At 28.5% G+C, this 19,833-nt stretch overlaps 1 protein-coding gene across 5 annotated transcripts in view; it reads left to right on the top strand.

Annotated features, from left to right (window-relative positions):
* Positions 1 to 19,833, top strand: part of LOC142326132 (QRFP-like peptide receptor) — an 807,760-nt gene that overhangs the window by 669,917 nt on the left and 118,010 nt on the right. For all 5 annotated transcript variants that reach the window (XM_075368335.1, XM_075368334.1, XM_075368332.1 and 2 more), the window contains exon 4: positions 2,691 to 2,814. In XM_075368335.1, the coding sequence (XP_075224450.1) occupies positions 2,691 to 2,814 (124 nt within the window). The remainder of the gene's footprint in view (positions 1 to 2,690; positions 2,815 to 19,833) is intronic.

A 19,833-nucleotide genomic window follows, 5' to 3' on the forward strand; every position in this document is an offset into this window, starting at 1 on the left:
GTTTTAATCGATGAATTTTTTTGATAATTTTTTAATAATAATAATCATTTATAAATATTAATAAATAGTTATTATAATAAACTGAATTTATTAAAAAATTTTAACATTTTTTAATTACATAATATTTTATTTTTATATCATTATAAGTGACATATTTAAAAAAAAGTATTACTGTATGAAGATGAGATTTACTGTACTTATAAAAACTTTTTAGTGACATTGTACACGCAAAAAGAGGGCAATGTTTTTCAGAATGGACTGGAACGGATTCCGACCCCCTACTTCTACTTTACGGAGCTAGAGAAATAGCTACCTAATCGATTTTTCACAATGTAATTTTTTCGACGAAACTTATTTTTTGCTATTACTCACAGCCTTTCAAGATTATAGGTATGGGCGCTCTATTAATTGGATTAATAAAACTTTGAGAACGGTTAACAGTGTTGTGTATATAATTTCGGTTCAAATTTTGTATCCCTTTATAGGCCTGCCACTGATCTGAAATAATTAAGCAGCCCGGTGCGATGAAATTAACTATTATTGGCAGTAACGAATCCGCAATTCGGTCAGAAACAGCAAATATAAAACAATTGCATCTTTCACGGCAGATCCCGCCGAAAATCCATTACTCTACCGGCTTTGAATTTTCTTTTAACGAACGTATATTCATTATTTTGACAATCATTCCCTGTGTACACGGCTAACACTTTACTCGCACTTATATCCTACAGGGAATTACTATTGTCAACACATGTAATGTTAATTTCTATTTCACTTTTACAGAATTTAACTGAGAACACTACAAAACACCACAAATACAGAAATAAATATCTTGTCCAGACTTTGTCTGGAACCTTGTAATAGTATTCAAATGCAACTGAAAGTTACTCGGCATTCACCTTTTACAGCGCTATAATTCTCAATTATCTGAAATCTTCAAAACCCCTTCCTGTCCATATTTTTGATGACATAATTATTTACTGGCAAAATACCGTCATTTTGGAACCTACGAAAACAGCTATTTTTTCGTGAGTTATCTTAGTTGGAAACTTACAAAGATATCACTGTAAGACTGGATAAATAAAAAAAAGAAAAAAGAAACAATCAGTTGTCAAGCATCAACAGGTTCGTGAAGGGAACAAGTAGAATCACGACAGTATTCGCATAATAAAATATAAGTCACTCTCTTAATATAATAAAATCACATTTTGTCTTTCTCTCTGTAATATGCGTATTTGTAATTTCCTGCAATTTATAGAAGTATAGTAATGAAAAATAACTGGAAGTCATCACTGATTCATTGATAACAACTAGTGGGAAGATAATGGAAGAAAATCAAAGTTATTTGTATGGTATCTTGTAGGATACCATGTACAGTTTTATTTAATTAGGTCAAAGATAAAACATTCATTACTTACTATATATAGATATCAAAGGAAATAGCTTTCCTGAAATACATACACATGTGTGTGTGTGTGTGTGTGTGTGTGTGTGTGTGTGTGTGTGTGTGTGTGTGTGTGTGTGTATGTATGTGTATGAGTGTGTGTGTGTACTACTATGTAATATCTAATGTTCATAGGGCAGCATGGGCAGTAAAATTATAAATAAACAATCACTCTCTATAAAAAAAAGGATGGTGTGTGGGTTTCTTTGTTTGCTGTATGTGCTCGCATTTTTCGCATTTTATTTTAGCTGCTATTGGCGCAGACCGGACCAATGATAGTGCAACTTTCTCCCACTAGAAGCAGACCGTTGTCGATTAATTTATAGATTATTTCATTTCTAAGCGTATTTTTATATATATTTGTATTTTAATTTACTTATTATTATAATTTATTTATTTACTTTTATTAATAAAAGAAAAGGATTTTTTATTTAAAGGGAGAGATTCATTGGCGCGCATCCGCCGGCGTATCACGAGGTCCGGTCCGTTCTGTGCCAGTTGAAGCAGCTGGATAGGCAACGAATACAACCTCACACGAACACACACAAGACTAAAAGAAGAAGGCAACGACTCCAAGCAAATCCCCTGTTATCAATATGGCTACCGTTAAGCATTATAAATCTATTAAAAACTATTAAATTCTATATCTACTCATTCCTTAAGCTTATTTTAATTATAAAAACACCAAAATGTTCAGAAAAAATATTCTCTGCAGATTACTATTTCTTTTCTTAAAATATTTTTGTAAAATACGTAATAATCTCACAAATATGAGGATACGAACGCGTCCAGGGTCCTGTGGGCCCTGGATATACGGAAGAGAGTCCTGAGCGGATAGTTTAGTAATAATAGCCAGGAAACCGATGGGATTAAATTTAACGACTAGATCTAGGCGTTTTGTTATTTGCTTTAAAACGTCTGTGTACTATAACCAACACACATCATAAAGTGTTTTAAAAACTGTAATGCATATTTTTCGCTCATTTGAAATGTTAATAGTTAATTTGTTGTATCAATAAAATTTTCATGGAATAAATCGTATGAGCTCCTTCAACAGATTGGGACAATCTTAAAAAATTTTCAAACATGGTAAGGTTGATTGTTATTTAATTTTTTATAACTAATCTTAAATAAGTAAAATGTGTGTGTGTGTGTGTGTGCGCGCGCGCGCGCGTGTTAAGAGTATAAATTTTATATTTTATTATTACTGATAAAAGAATGAACTTAATATTTTGTTGTTTTACAGATACTATGCGATAGTTCATCCTATGAGGGCGAAATATGTATGCACTATCTCGCAAGCTCGAAAAATTATCATAGCTATATGGATAGCGTCATTTTTATTGGCTGTTCCAATACTGTTTATACAGGTAAGAGATCAGATAAAAAATCACTTTTTAAAAAGTTCTCTTTCTCATTTACGCAGTTAAAGTTTTAAAAAAACTTGTAAAATCACTTTTCAGAGTTAGTAACATGAATCAAAAATATATACATAAATGCAGGCTTCTTATATACACACATATGCTATCGGCCTGTACTACAAGAAACATTGGTTCGTTGTTTCACGCTCGGATTTACAAGAGAATTTACAGCCCAGTCGTTTGTTCTCGAATTTTTTCACATATAACGGACCGAAGGAACCGGGTACTTTTTTATTAAATAAACTGATGGTTTTAAATCAACGCGATTTTTTTACTGTAATCTAAATACATACCTCCCTGCATTGTATCATAACTAACGCCAAGATGAGAACAACTGAAGTATAAAGATTGCAAAAACAGTGACTTAAAGTGTTTTTACGTTAATTTTTAAAATATGATATTTAATAAATTTGGCTTGGTTTGTCTTTAAAAATACTTTGTCTTTTAAAATATTTGTCTTAATTTTTACAAAACTTTCAACTGTCACGGAAACCCATTGCAATTTTCCAATTGTTCACCCAGTATATAAGTTATTCCCATAATCTGTTATTTCTTTATTTATAATTCTGTATTTTTTATACATTTCTGTCTGCATTTTAAACATGGTATCAGGGCTCATCTGAGAGAATTCTACATACTACTAATACATATAAAATTCTAGATGTTTAGAATCTTAGTGTGTGAGTGAAACACTACTCCCTCTTCCATCGTCACTCCACCACGGTAACTGTAGAAAAGTTATAAAAAAAATAATAAATTGTATAAATAAAATATAAATTGTATAAATATAAGTAAAAATAAATATAAATTGTATAAATATATTATAAATTATATAAATGAAATTCTAAAAATCAGTAACATTATTTTGATTTAATTATGAATGAAACAATTTATTTCTGTTTTATATCTAATAAGTACATCTATATCTTTTTTTAAATATTTTTGTTTTAAGTAAATAGTATGACCTAAACATATTTATAAGTTGTCAAGTTACGATGTACGAAATATATTTCCGTTAATTTTAAAAAGATTACCTAGTAAATTTTTGTAACCGCGAGCGGTATATTAATCGTAGAGAAAAAAAAATATTTTTCAATCACAGAGAAAGACATAACCAGTGAGTAAAGTTCCGAGTAAGTCAGTTAAATCGTCAGATTTTTACCTCATAACGTAATATATATAAAACAATAGGGACTATATGAGACAAATCTGTTAAGGAAGTTTAACGAGATTTTAATGATATTTTTGTTGGCAAACCTACCATTTTTTTTTTTTTTTTTTTAACAAAAACATATCTTGTTTTAATTTTCTAAGTAAACAAAAAATATATATATATATACATACTTAGATACAGAAAATTTAATCAAAAGGAACAGATGAAACGATCTTTAAAATAATGCAACAAAATAATATGTACACCCTCTGTTTCACAGGAAAAGTATTTGTTACGATTGTTAAATTCAAGTTATTTGAAAAAATTATCACATATTTATTAATACTATAGAGTAACAGCAAATAATAAAAAATATATAAATCTCAGATAATAGAATAAAAATTACTTCTAAAAGAAAATTAATAAAGTAAATAGAAGAAAGTACGGCTTCAAATAAAATATTTTACAAAAAATCCTTATTTTCAAATGAAATGTCTCATTTCATTTCATTTATTTGTTTTAATTACCAAAATTAAAAAGAATGAATCTACGATGAGAAGAACACGTCTTTATAAATGATTTTCACGCTTTAAACGAAGCGAAATGTCGATTGAACATGATCAGCGATCTGGATATCCTACATTGAAATAAACAATTTCATTTTATTCTCATGAAATCTCTAAAGGATAATGCAGAAAATATATTTAGTAATAAGTATTATTATCATGATAAAAGCGTGTTAAAACCAACTAATTACTTGTTGGCAATCAATAGTCAAAAGTAGTTCTTTTTAAAATTATATGATAAAAAAGTTGTAAAACAAAGTGATTTAAAGAACTTAGTTTGTATCCGAAATTATCTTTTTTAAGTAAATTTAGAGTTCGTTTAATCATATATATATTAATCTTTTTAATTTATCAAAAAAATTATTAATAAAAATAATAATAATACACTTCATTTGCAATTTTTTTTTTTTTTTGATAAATTAATAAGGTGCTCGATGAGTCACGAGATGGCTAAAAAATAACGGGAATTTTTTGTGGTGGGGGATAAGGTTGTAGCTCCTGCCCCTGAAATAGTCTGGGCGAAACCCTTCCGAATCAATGTACAAGGTGACGCAGTCCTGAAAGGTAGTATGAAAACAATGAATTTTTAACGCAAATTAATTTTCAATTTCGGAAAAAAGTGATAGCTGAAAATCATGACTAACGCGTAACCGGCAAGTTTTATTACTTTTAGGAAAAAATGCAACGGAAACAATTCTAATGATTCAAAATGCCTAAAAATAATCTACTATGAGAAGAACACGTATTTATGAATGATTTTCACGCATTAAACTAAGGCAAAATATCGATTAAACATGATCAGCGATCTGGAAATCCTAAAAACGTTATAACCGACAAAAATATCAAAAGATGTGCGATGACAACAACGAAAATTGTCGATGAACTAACAATTTTTTTTGTTTGATCAACTGATCCACCACAGAAGCTTACAGAGAAGCTTGTACGTGGAAATGGAATTTTGTAGAGTATGAAAAATGCATCTCTGACCGGGGGATTCGATCCCGGAATCCCCCAGATGAAAGGCCGAAACACTACCACCGAAATCGGCTGGAAGTTTTTTACTATAATATTTTACCGGTAAGTTCTTAAAAAAATTGCGTGTTTATAGAAAAGAACCGGAATTGTGGCTAACAGGTGATTAACAGGTTTTTTCAAACGAAATAACTTCTCCACCCGCACCGCGCTTACTGTAAAACATTTTTGAACAAGAAATGGAATGAACCCCTTGACTCATCTTCATATTCGCCCGATCTCGTTCCTTACGACTTCTTTCTATTTTCTAAGATGACATTGATTGCATTTCCTAGAATGCAATTTGACAAGGTAGAAGAGGTGAAACAGAAAACTGCCGATGCCTTGAAAGGCATATAAAGTGAAGAGTTCAAAAATGATTTTGAGCAATGGAGAAAACGTTTGGACAAATATATTATGGAGATTTCTTTGAAGGGGATGAAATTTTCAAAATGTAAAATTAATGCAGATTTTAAGAAAAAAAATTTTCCGTTATTTTTGTGTATATCTTGTATGTTAATATGTTGTTTTTTTATCTCAATAATAGTATATTTTTAAAGAAATACGATGCCTGCAATACTAAAAAAATAAAATCTGTTTTTGCAAATAATAATAATAACAATTATTTTATAAATTGATACTTATCAACAGACTGACAGATTTAGGTATTTGTAATAAATTTTAGTTGATAAGGGTATCAATGAAATTTATCACAAAATAGTAACACTATTTGCAATGAGTTTTTGTTTTCCTTTATAAAATAAAACAAAGTTTTGAAAAAGTTCCATCGGAAAATACAATCCCGAAATTCAACCTCATCGTAAAGTAATTTAAAATATATTATTACGTTTTGTTACAGATTGTATAAAAATCTACATGTATGTTGTTATTCGGTGTTGTTATTAAATCGACTTCTTCTTCTTATAGCCGCTTCTTATTCTTCTTGAATAAGAAGCCTGTCAATTAAAATTTTTGTTGTAAATTTCATAATCAATTGTATTAAGATCTAATATTTTTTTTGTTTTTATATGTTCTGTGTTAAATCTGCAGGTTGAGTTTAATGTTTTCTTATGTTAAGATTATTTTTTCATGAGATGATCTACAAAAAAATATTAGCTGTTGTGCTTTAGTATATATGTTTTTTCTCTGTATCTAAGTGTGGATGTCTATGCAACGAATAAATAACCCGGAACATTCTTTGGAAGAAAAAATCTTCATTAACATTTGCGACTTGTTCATAATATGTTAATCTGTTTATTATAATCAGTTAAAAAAACTTAAATGTAATATAATTTTTTTAATGCTATTCTAAGAAATGTGTTTCAAGTACTATCATATGTACATCTTCACGATTTTTTATTTTAGTTACATAAAATAGTTATTTTATCACAAATAAATAACTAGTTAATTAGAATAGTTATTAATATCACAAATAATTTTCAGATTTATAATATTACATTTAAATTACGTTTTTAAATAGATAAACAGCAAATAAAGAACAAGAATAATTTAAAGAGCTGTTTAATGGAAGTCTTCTTAAAAAAAAAAAACAAAATAAAATATAAGATAATTATTTTATTTGCCGTTAAGAAGTAGAGTAAGTAAGCTTAGCATAAATGATTAATATGTTAGAAAACTTTTCTCCGGGAATATTTAGGAAAGTAAATAATTTTAGTTGTTCCTGAAGTGAAGTGAAGGCTGCGTAATTGGAAGATTCCTTAGTTTTTATCTTTGATTAAATGCAAAGCTCAATTAAAAATTTAACTGTATACTTCTACTTTGAGTATAATCGAATTTCTCTGTTACTCTTTCCTATGAGAAAACTTTTAGCTTCAATTAAACAAAACTAAAATCATGAAGTTATTTTTTCCATTTCAAGAAACTTTTTCACAATATTTTTTTTTTCCTTTACTCAATTCCGCTTTCTATTTTCAGGAATTTCTTAAATTTTTGCTCATTTGCAAATTTTTGCGATTTTTATATTTTTTAAAATAATAAACTACTTTCTCAAAATAAAAATTCTAAAACAATGAATACGTGAGAATTATGATTATCTGTAAATGATTTGGTGATTTATTTAAAGCTATTCTATAACGTGAGTCTAACCGAGTCTGGATCAATTAGTTATCAACTACACTAAGGTATAAATAGATCTAGCGAACTTTCACAAAAAAAGCTTAACGTTTAATCTTTGCACAATCCAACCTGACAAAAACTGAAAATCAATGTATATAAATAATATTTAAACAAAAAAAAAAAAAAAATATATATATATATATATATAACAAAAATAGGTTATAAAAGAACCTTAAAAGTTTTTTACCATAAAAATATATTTCCTTTCTTTTTCCTGTTTAGCCTCCGGTAATTACCTTTCTGATAATACTTCAGAGGATGATTATGTATGAGTGCAGATGAAGTGTAAGTCTTGTACAGTCTCCTAGATGTGTGGTTAATTGAAACCCAAACACCAAAGAACACGGATGTCCACGATCTAGTATTCAAATCCATGTAAAAATAACTGACTTTACTAGGACTTCAACGCTGGAACTCTCGACTTCCAAATCAACTGATTTGGGAAGACGCGTTCATCAATAAACGAACCCGGTGGGTACCACCAAAAAATCTATTCTGGTTGATTATTACTTGATTTAAGTTCACTTATATTTAATTTAATCCTTTTCTTTTTTATATATAAGATAATTAAGTAGATAGTCAAATAAATTAACTAATCTAATAACAGCCAACTAACAAACTTACTGCTAATAAGGAAAAACGGAAATATTAAATTCCTTCTTATAATTCAGAACCCATTATTAAATATTTTCGATTGACAAAGCGATTAATTGTAGTTTAAGGTATTCCTTTACCAATATCTCGAATTCTTTGACAAAACAACATTCTTCTGCCTACACTTTACCAAAAAATGATGCCTTTTAACTAATTATACCAGTATGTCAACGCGTATTCTGCGATGATCCCCTTAAATATCTGGAACAAAAAAAAATCTTTTTTTCTAAAATTTAAAATGAAAATGGAAAGCACACTCAAGCTTTATGAAAATTAATTAACATTTTTCAACTTTTTTTTTTTATTCATTGGGAAATTACATCGATCCTAAGACTTCAACAATGCTGATTGTTCGGTTCAATTGCACTTTAAAACTCCCTGTATCTCAAATACCTGTTAGATATTAAAAAATTATCAGGCAGTGTTGATGCCTCCATTCCACAAAGTACAGAACAGTAACTTAATTAAAAAAGAATTCATAAGAATATACCTATGTAACACCTAGTAACTTCAATTTTAATCTTTATTGTAGATCTAATACTTTACCGGGCCACCATACTTTTGGAATATCGAGGCCCGTGCTACGTCCAGTTTTTTTAAATTCGAGTTACTGTAAATATACCGATCAAAGAAAAAATTCTCTGAAACAGTCCATAAAATTTTAAAGAAACCATAACTCATTATACCATACCCAAAAACAATTCAGTTTTACAGGTTCACATTAAAGATGGTATGAACCTACTGCGGATCTGTCAGAGATCTACCGAACCCAAAACAGAGAAGAAAGGCTGCAGGATAAAGAGATTTACTCACAAAGGAACCGCAGCTCAAGATAATAATCTTACGGAAAGGACAAACACTCTGCCTTTACAGGGGGCATTAATTGCGCCCACAATTCATTCAGAAAAACAGTGCTATTTTACTCCAGAATGAGAACTGCACATTCTGTGTTGACCACTTTAAATATTTTCTACACAAAGATTCCTTTTACTCAAAAATTTAACAAGACTCCTAGCGGGAGTGATAGTGTCTCGGCCTTTCATCCGGAGGTCCCGCGTTCGAATCCCGGTCAGGCACGGCATTTTTACACGCTACAAAAATTATAATCTCATCCTCTGAAGCAATACCTAACGGTGGTCCCGGCGGTTAAACAAACTGGAATAGATTATAATTGAATTTTGGTAAACCGTTCAATCGATAACGTTAATTTTCGGTTATAATTTACCTTACAAAGATATTACCTATTCGGATGTAATATTATTGATTTTCATTTAACCTAATACTTCTTATTACCGAGAAATTTAATTTAAACTCGATTTGTCATCAAAACAGCATAAAAATATTTGTTTTGAAATGATATAATGTTATTGAAATCTATGCACTAGACATTCTTCATCCGTAACACGGTTATTAATTTAACTGTTAAAAGGAAATTAACAAAAGAAATCAGAATATAATATAACAATGTGATAAAGAAGGCGGAGTATCGTATTTATAATCATACAAAATTAATAGAAGGGAAAGGTTTTATAAGAAACTTAACCCAATTAAATTGGGTTAATGTGCAGCGAAGTAAAACAAAGGTTTTGTTGCGAAATGCTGCAAGTTCAGCATACAGATGTTTGGTGTTGTGCGAGAACTGCATAACAATGAATAAGAGGAAAAGAAAAGTAAGATCTTCAAGATACCAGATGAGCGATGAAACTAAAAAACGCACTGAAATATATAGGGAAGAAAACTTTTAAAGAAAACCATAAATTAGGATACTCGTTAACAGAAGATGAAATATCATTAAAACGTGCATGAAAAACCAGTTTTTCCCCTAATTTTATATTCTACAAGGTAGAATAAAAAATTACATATTGTACACTTATTTAACTCTAAGAAAATATTCCACACATCTCAGGGACGGTCGACCTGAGACTACAAAATTACATTTACATTTATACATATCATCCTCATTCATCCTCTGAAGCAATTCCTTACGGTGCTTCCTGAAACTATTCATAAAAAAAGAAAGAAAATCTTCATCGATAATACAGATGGAAGAAAAATGAGTAAAATAATTTACATAAAATTGTTTTTATAACATAAATGACAAATATTCCGAATAAAACATGTTTTATAATCATTAGAAATCGAGAATTTAAAAAAAAATTTAAACGTAAGAGTTAAATAAAACTTTTTTGTATTAATTGATACTTACTAAATAACAATTATCACATAGAAAAGAAGTTTACAAATTTCAAACGAAAATCTTTTAAAATATAAAATTTATTAAAAATTTACAATTTAGAGTGATATTCACAACTAGTTTAATTCTTTTATGTACTCGTAAATATTCTCGGGTTGAATTGTTTTTTTTTTTTTTTTAACTCTAGAATTTATTTTATTGTTATTTTGTCTTTTATCGTGTAATTTCCTTTGTCCGGTGTATATTTTGTTATGTATACTTCAATTTACGTTCACGTATACATAACATTCGTATAAGTGTGTACACATATACAGACGTAATATTTTGAATTAACAAATAAAATTTACAAATAAATAATTATTATACAGAACTCGGTTAAAATTAAATGTAATTTATAAAAATAAAACTTGATTGTTAATTTAAAATTTGACAGTTTTAAACTTTTGCACATTCATCAAATGATATTTTCTTTTTATTTTATTTTTTATGATTTTTTTTCTTTTTAAAACCAAAGAATTAAATGGAGAATCGTAGTAATTCTGATTAAATATGTACTCGACCGATTTTTCCATTAGTTATGATATATTTTAGGGATTATGAACGCTTAGATTCAGTTAATGAGTGACTCTTGTAGTCCCGATTAAATTTTACTTAATATGTAAAAAATTGCTTTTATTTCTCGTGCTGTAATACCCGTTGCTTGTACTAACTGTTCAAAGTTACACGTTACTTTTTCATAACATAATTATACTGAAACATAATAATCAAATTCAATTATATTGTTAGTAAAAACGTTAAGTTTTAATTTAGGCAGATAAAATGGTTGCATGTTAATTAGAATACTTAAATCTCATAAACTGTTTATAAAGACGTTAAAACTTCTACAAAGAATTTTAGACAAAAATTATTCTGTAAGATTTTATTAGCCTAATTTGGAAAACGTTTTTAGATAAATTAACCCAAAATACTATGAAATAGTAACTAAAATTATTTTAAATAAAGAAATCATTTTTATTGTATTGTTTTAATCTTATTTTATTTCTTTCTAAAAGATTAGTTTTCTACAATGCTCAAATCTAGTACGAATCTATAGTCTGTCTAGTTTACCCATATTTAGACTAAATATTATAAGTGAATTACAAATTTCTAAAAAAAATTTAATTTTTTAAATAAATAAGGAAGACAGAAAAACTCACGTCCGATAATTATAGACAATATATTTTTAAACTTTACGAAGACTAGAAAGAGAATGGAACTGAGATTTGTAAAAAATAATGAAAATATTTCACGAAAATAGTAAATAAATTAGAAGGGCTTTTGAAAACTAAGCTAAGAGATATTGAGCATTAATAGTATAGTTCCTTTACTCAATTAACGAAGGGACTGTTTTTTTTTTCTGGGCGAAAGAGGATTTCGCGTTATCATCACCCGAACAATATATATTTGTTGTAAATAAATAAATGTTAAAAATGACAAAAATTAATTTAAAAACTAAAATACAGAAAATAGAAATACACCTTAAAATAAAAAACTCATAACGTGTGCTAAAAGTGAAATAAAAACACAAAGATGTATCCCATTATTAATTTCAATAAAAATATTAAAATTACCCATCTGTTATACAGTAAACGGCATAAATAGCCGAAACACGCTGCAGTAAATTCAAATAATTATTTTATATAAACGGATCGGATGGCCCCAAGAAATCGCAAAACATAAGATAATACAATTGCATTAAACCTTCGACGCAACGCCGCACAACAGACACAATCCACAAGGATGCGGCGCACCGCCAATTGGCAACGAGAACAAACCGGCACACTTGTTTGAGTTACCAGACATCCCCACGTGTCAGCCCAGCGTTCCCCACTCGCAAACGGCAAACAACAATCCTCTAGACGGTCTCGATGCGGCGACGGCGACACAGCGCTTCCAACTGGGCGAACTCCATTGCCGACGACAACATTCCACCCAACTTTCTACCCATCATGAACCACCATCCTCAGAAAAGATCGCTCGAAACAACGTGACCGGCGAAAGGAGGCCAGAAGCAAGCCTCCCCGCCGTACCTCAGCGCGCCTACCGCCCGATTTTCCCAACATGGAAACTCGAAACGGATTGGATGTACAGTGAAAATCAACCTCTCAGTGGGAGTAATTGGTTTGTTTTTTACTTCAATTACTTACAACCATAAATACAACCATAAGAAACGATATGAAATAACTCAATATAACTCAGTAATTCATTTAAATTTAATCCTTATTCCATGAATTAACCTAAGCCTCGTTAAAATTGTAAAGATAATAGTTAGTATTATCTTTTCTGCTAAGATCAGTATAGTTTCTATGTTTAGTACTGCTACCTCTTTTAGCTACATTCTTCTATTTCTTGTTGACGCGTTTCGGAACCACTCCATTGTCAAAACTGATGGTACTGATACTTTATATTTCTTTTGATCTTTATATAAGGTTTAGACAACCCCCCTGCCTATATTTTACGTCATGTCTTATCTGGTTTTCTTCTTGTTTATTCGTTATTATTGGTTATACTTATCTTATAATTTTATTTATTTATTTTTTGCATTCAATAAATTGAGGTTCTTGAAAATGGCAGTCTGTTGATTATTGATCTATTCATTTAATATCATTTTATTGTTACTTCTTAATTTAAACATTTCTATATTTTCTATAATCTTCATTCTTCTTCTCTTAACACATTTGTGTATTAATTTCGTTGATTCTTCTATTTTATTGGGGTATGTCCTTCTTTTATTAAATGCGTCCCATAATTAGAATATTTTTTTTAACTTTTGAAAGATCTCATGTCTTTCTTATATCTTAATTTTAATTTTCTACCCGTTTGTCTAATGTATGTTGCACTGCATTTACATTTTATTTTGTATATTACCATTTATGTTGTATATGATATCTTTTTCTTCTACGTTGCTGTTGAAAATATTTTTCAGTGTATTGTTTGTATTTATAGCTTATGCTGCTATGTAATAACAATATGTCAAAGAATCTCTACACAAAATAAAGAAGAATTGAACAAGTAAAAATGTACAGTAATGATGAACAATGTTAAAGTGAAAACGAAATAGAAATTCTATAATTATTGTCTAATGAATGATTAATAAAAAGTAATAATGATTAAGTAATGAAAAAGAACTAAATTTGAGGAAGCATTTTTAAAATTTTACGTCTGGAGTGCGTTTATGTAAGGACTGAAACCTGGAAATTGTGGAAAAGAGCATTTGAAGTATGGACATGAAGATGTTGGAGAAGATTAAACTGACAGGCAGAGAGAGAAAGGAAGAAATAATGGGGATAAATTAGAATTGGGAAAATAAGTACAAGAGGAATGAAAAGAGTAGGATTGATTAGAACATTGTCTGTATTATAAACAAAATTAATTAACAAGTTGTAAAGAAGAGGGATCCGAAAATGTGTTCTAAACCCAAATTGGTAATTTTAATTGATAATAAAAGAGAATGGAGACTAATATAATACAAGATTCCTATCTTAGCGCAGATAACGTATAATGAATAAGTAAAATGGAGAAAATTTACATTTTAAATAATTTTGAATAAGGAATATGTATCCTTTAAGGGAATTTAATATGCGCTACAGTTGTCATGTGTAATAAATTAGAACTTTAATTATTACACTACGTTTAAATTGAGTAGTGTAGAATCATTTCTTTACACATTGAACTGTTTCATGTTTCAAAGGCTTTGTACTGTTTTGCTCCAACAATGAAACCTATAGTTGAGGTATTTTAATTAAATAACTCATTTCAATAAATGGAAATAATAATAAAAGTATTTTCTTTTTATGTATTATATAATATTAATAAATATTTATCTCTTGTTTTTCTGAATACAGCTTTCTATACAAAAATAATTTATGCCTTATTTCAGAGTTTTTTATAATATTACTGTTATACTACCTGAGGATAAAATTTAATTAATCTATAGAGAAAAATATGATACACAAACAGACTTCACCATAGAACTTAAAAATATGCAAAATTAAGTTATGCTGTATAGATGTAATTTATATAATTTAATTGTGTGTGTTTGTATATGCTTTTAAAATCTCAATAAAATATATTATTATATACTGAATAATAAATAATAATTGATTTTATCGATTTAATTTTTATTATTAGAACTGAAAATTTCAATTTCCCTTAACAAACAGTGAGAAAATAAATAGATTTTTCACTAATCAGGAAATTATTTTTGTGTTAACTAAAGATATTATCAATATCTGGTATTCTAAATAACAGTTGAAGAAGCAAAGGTACGGTTTCATACTACAGCAGGGTTTCTTTCTTCATTCAATTCAAATAAACATTCAGTTATATATGTAGCCTACTTTATAATTAATTTTGATTCTCTGATGATAGATAATAGTTAGTTACAAAACATTAGAATAAGCAAGAAGGAATCCAATAAATTGAATTTACAAGTTTATTGGTTTTTTATATATGCATATATACATATAAATACTGCTTGCTGTACGTTAGTTTTCAAAATATTTTGATAAAATATCTTTTTATATACTAATTTAAAGTAACATAATCAAATTTAAAAACGCCAGCGATGAATTGCATAACTTTTTTTAAGTTGTAAACAAAATTCTAACGGCTATTAAAATCTGGGGTATTGAGAGATTCGGATAATGAGTTTGCATTGGTTTGTATTAAGCTATTTTAGTGACTTTTATTAAAAAACCTGCCGGTATGGTCTAGCGATAAAATTTGTCGTCGAGAGTTCTCAGGTTCGAATCGTAATAAAGGTTTTTATTCGGTTTTGAAATACCGGTATTCTTTGGTGGTTGGGTTTCAATTAACCACACGTCTCATGTGTGGTCGGCCTGAGTCTATACAAGACTCGACCTCACTCACATGTCACGAACAAGGGACGCGGCTGCTGCGAGCCCCAGATCTAGAAATCTGCATGGGATATCGGAGACTTCCGGAGTATTCATAAATAAATAAGAAACTAATATAACGAGAAAATGAATAAATAACTAATAGAAATTAGGTAATGACAAAAAAATGACATAACTTAAAGAATACATAAAAGCGTTGTAGTTAAAAAAAAATTGACAGTTGTAGGAATTTTTATCATTTATATTTTTATCGACTTTTTTCTAATGCACGGCTTACACACACCACTAAATTTATAATTTTATTTAAATGTAATATTTAAAAAAAATATAATTCAATGATTATAACTAAACCTCAAACATACCGCATTTTATTCGCGCTACACTAGTGCACCTTGTGGTGACAGGGAGTACTATGGACGCAGTATCCACCAACTGTCACTAGTTTAAAGCATTTTGTGAGTTGGAAGTGCGATTTTGAAAAGTTTTTTTGCAAATATTATTTTTAATTATTAATAAATGTGCCAAGAAAAATAAGACCTTAATTAGGCGAAATATCACGATTCTGAGGATTACCTTGTTCTACAGCCTCACCCCGTTGACCTTTTAAGTTGAAAATTTAATGGCATCAATGCCTCATGTACAGAAGTAATCTGATTAAGTTTGGTCAAAATCGGTCAAGTAGTTCTAGAGATATAAGGTGCGAGACACCGAACACACGCACGTTCGTACGAACATCTAGAAAATTTCCATTCGGTTCGTTGGTTTTCTTAGGTATCAAAACGTCAAGATTCGGTGAAAACCGCATATGCCCAAATTCGACCATTACAATACTTTTCCTTCTAAAGCTACTGCAGCGCTAGACTGGAAAGTAAAAATAGGATTAATAATTAAAAAAACAAAACGAAGAAAAAAATTATTTTGTTTTCTAATAAACTACTGTCTTATTATATTATTAAGATTGCAATATTATTGAAATGTAATGAAAACAAACTTTTATATTATACGAACTTTTGATTTTTATAAATAAAAAAAGATTGATAAAGCATATAAAAGTTGGTTTAAACTACCTTCTAAGTTGTACGCCTATTATTAAATTCATTAGTCTACCTGCTGAACAATTTAATATCTTGTATAAAACGTAAGCATTGATAAATGAGTTTCATAAATTAATACTCTCCACCTCTTTTCTTTCACAAAGAAGTAACATCATTTAATATTGCAGTATTACATCGTAACTCATTCTACTATTAAAGAACTTTCTCCTGAAATTGCGGTTGGCTATACATATTAAAACAATTTTTTTTTACTACGAGAATAGTAAAGTAACACCTAACAAAACAAATTACATAATTAATGTGAACTTTAATATATTTTTAAACCAATAAGAAACAAATACTATACTAATGATAAAAGGATTTTTTATCGTATTTAATTTACGCCGTTATTTTTAATGACAATGATCAAATTACTTTTACTCTGTATTTTCCTCTTGTACTCAAATTTGTTGCTTCTAAGCAGTAAAATGATTTATTTTATTCATAGAAATCGTTCAACTCAACTGAATCGGGCAATACATTAGTTTCGTGTTTTTATACTTTAGGATTTATTCAAAGACCAGTCTTTTCTTCCTGTAAAAAGCTTGAATATTCACTTTGAGTTTTGAACACACCTAAATGGTTTGGTTTTTTAGTTATCAGTTTTTTATTTTTGTATTATAAGATCTCACCATCTACTTCATTAGTATTCTTCTTATTATTAATAATATATTTCTTCCTTATGATATTTAATCAGTTAATACCCTAGTCGATCCATAAAATAAAATTTTTATGTAGAAAATGGATGCTAAACAGAATAAGCTAACATAAAAAAGAAAAAAAGATAATATTTTACTTTCTGATAAGAATAATAGTTATTAAAACGTTATCTTTCTGATTATCTCCACCATCTTCTCATTCTGTTTTTGCTTCAATCATCCGTCTTTATTGCTTCTACTTCGATAAATTACCACAAAATGTGTTTTCTTCACCTATCACATCAGCCAAACAAATTTGATCCATTATCTTTTCCACGTTCCGGTTGATTCCACTATCCTTGAATCTTATTTATTAAATCTTTCTCAAATAAGAATATTTGACTTTCTAGTTTATCAAGAAAAATCCAGGTTTCTGATTTATTAAAAAGAGTCATTTAATAAAGTGTTTTGTAGATTTGTAGATGATTTTATAAAATTAAATTAAATTAAATTTTTGTGAATAGATGTAAAATTAATTGAAGGAGAGAAGAAACAGCCGCTACTTTACTTGTTGAATTTCGATACGTAATGAAATCAGTTAGAGGTACTATTAATTTGCGTTATACGGATAAACTATGGAAATGTATACATTTAAACACGTACAAACGTAACGGCTATCTCACCTTTCCAATTGGAGAAATAAAAATATCAGATAACTGGCTTACATATAGAGACCACTGCTCTCTTATTCATCCCAAATTCTGGTAGTACTAAAACTTATGGTTGATTAGTAGATTTTATTGTTATTTTTCTACCAAGAAAAAATATATTAAATTTAATTACAGTTAATAATTTGATAGGACAGTTTTATCTTTTAAGAAGAAAATAATAGATTTATTTATTGTTATATCTGTAAATCAAGGATTTAAATTTTCACAATTATATTAATAATAAAAATAAAAGAACATTCTAAAAATAATAATTATTGATATTAGAGGAGACATATCAAAATATTTGATACTTTTAATGTAATAAGTAAAAGCAGCACATTGAAATATGCCCTACTATTTATATTATCTGTAATAATACTAGCTTTCGCAACTGGACTGTTTTACTTTTCTTTCAAATAGTCATACATATTTTTACTTCACAGTACGAAGTAAAGAAAGTATTGTGATCGCAAAACTTTCGGTTTTCAGATTTCAACGGAAATATCCATTTTAACCATCCCTGAATCCATTTTGACTAGTTTCTGCGGGACGTCTCTACGTACGTATGTATCCCGCATAACTCAAAAATGATGAGTGTTGGATGTGGAATTTTGGATTTAGTACTGCTGTAACATCTAGTTGTGCATCTCCCCTTTTAATTGCAATCGACTGGTCCAAAAACATTTTATTTTGGACATTTTCTTAATAGCAATAATAAGCCCTCATTGAGAGCTTTTCAACGATGTATAATAAGTGGTACTTATTTTCATTGGTTCCAGAGTTATAGCTAAATAAAATTTTAATTAATGACATAATTGGATCCTACAAGGGGAACGCACTTCGGTTCGAATCTCACTTCATCTCCTTTTTTTAACTTTTTTTTAATTTAAATATATTGATTTATCAATAATTATTAACCTCTGATTATAAAAAAAGTTTACAATAATAATTTAATAACAATAAAAATATTAAAAAAATGGAAAGGTTGTTAATGAAATAAAATTTTATATACTTTTCATTTAAAAAAAATATGTTTATGTAATTTAATAGGCGTCAAGGAAGCCATGTGGTGTCCACATTTTATTTACATACTATATAGCAGCATATGTAGGAAAAATAAACTAATATTTTCACTTTTTAAATTTATATCAATTTTTGTTTAATTTGTAACTGAAAGGTGTTTCGGATATTTTGTTTTTAGTTGATTTAAATAGTAACTTGTTACTGTAATTTTCATTATAACACATTTTTAACTTTCAATATGAATTTAGAACGGTTATATTTAAAATGTTTTAGAGGAAATTTCTTTTCACCAGATTTATCTAGAAAGCTGGAGTGTTATCCGTACTACCGTTGCCGGTATGTCAAAAGAAATTATAAAATAATCAACGAAATTGATTACAGTCACTTATATTCAGTGAGAATAAAGTGGCTTATTTCAATTTGGAATATTTTCTGGCTTTATCAAAGAGCGGTGAATAATTTAATCACAAAACCTGTCTTAAAGTAAATGCGATTAGCCACACATTTCTTTATTAACATCCAGATTAATTTTAAATTGGGCTGAATTATTTAAATTGAGATTGTAAGCCGGTTCATTCATCACGTGCACGCGTTTTACCCAAAAGAATTAAACTTTTTATTTTGTTTTTTCTTACATAAATTTTTCGAAGTATTATAAATTAACTCAAGAATTTGTAAATTTTTTATTTTTTTTTATTATTTAACCTACCCTTCAGGGTATTTCAATTACAATATTAAATAATTCACTAAAGACTTACCTAAAGTAACTAAAATGTAGGAATATAATCATTTAATCAAAAATAAACTGGCAAAATAATGATCAATTTAGTTCAGAAATTTACAGTATTAGAAGAAAGAATTTACATGTTATAATAAACACTCATGTAATTA

Source organism: Lycorma delicatula, chromosome 6, assembly GCF_047948215.1.
Source record: "Lycorma delicatula isolate Av1 chromosome 6, ASM4794821v1, whole genome shotgun sequence".
NCBI classification, from domain to species: domain Eukaryota; kingdom Metazoa; phylum Arthropoda; class Insecta; order Hemiptera; family Fulgoridae; genus Lycorma; species Lycorma delicatula.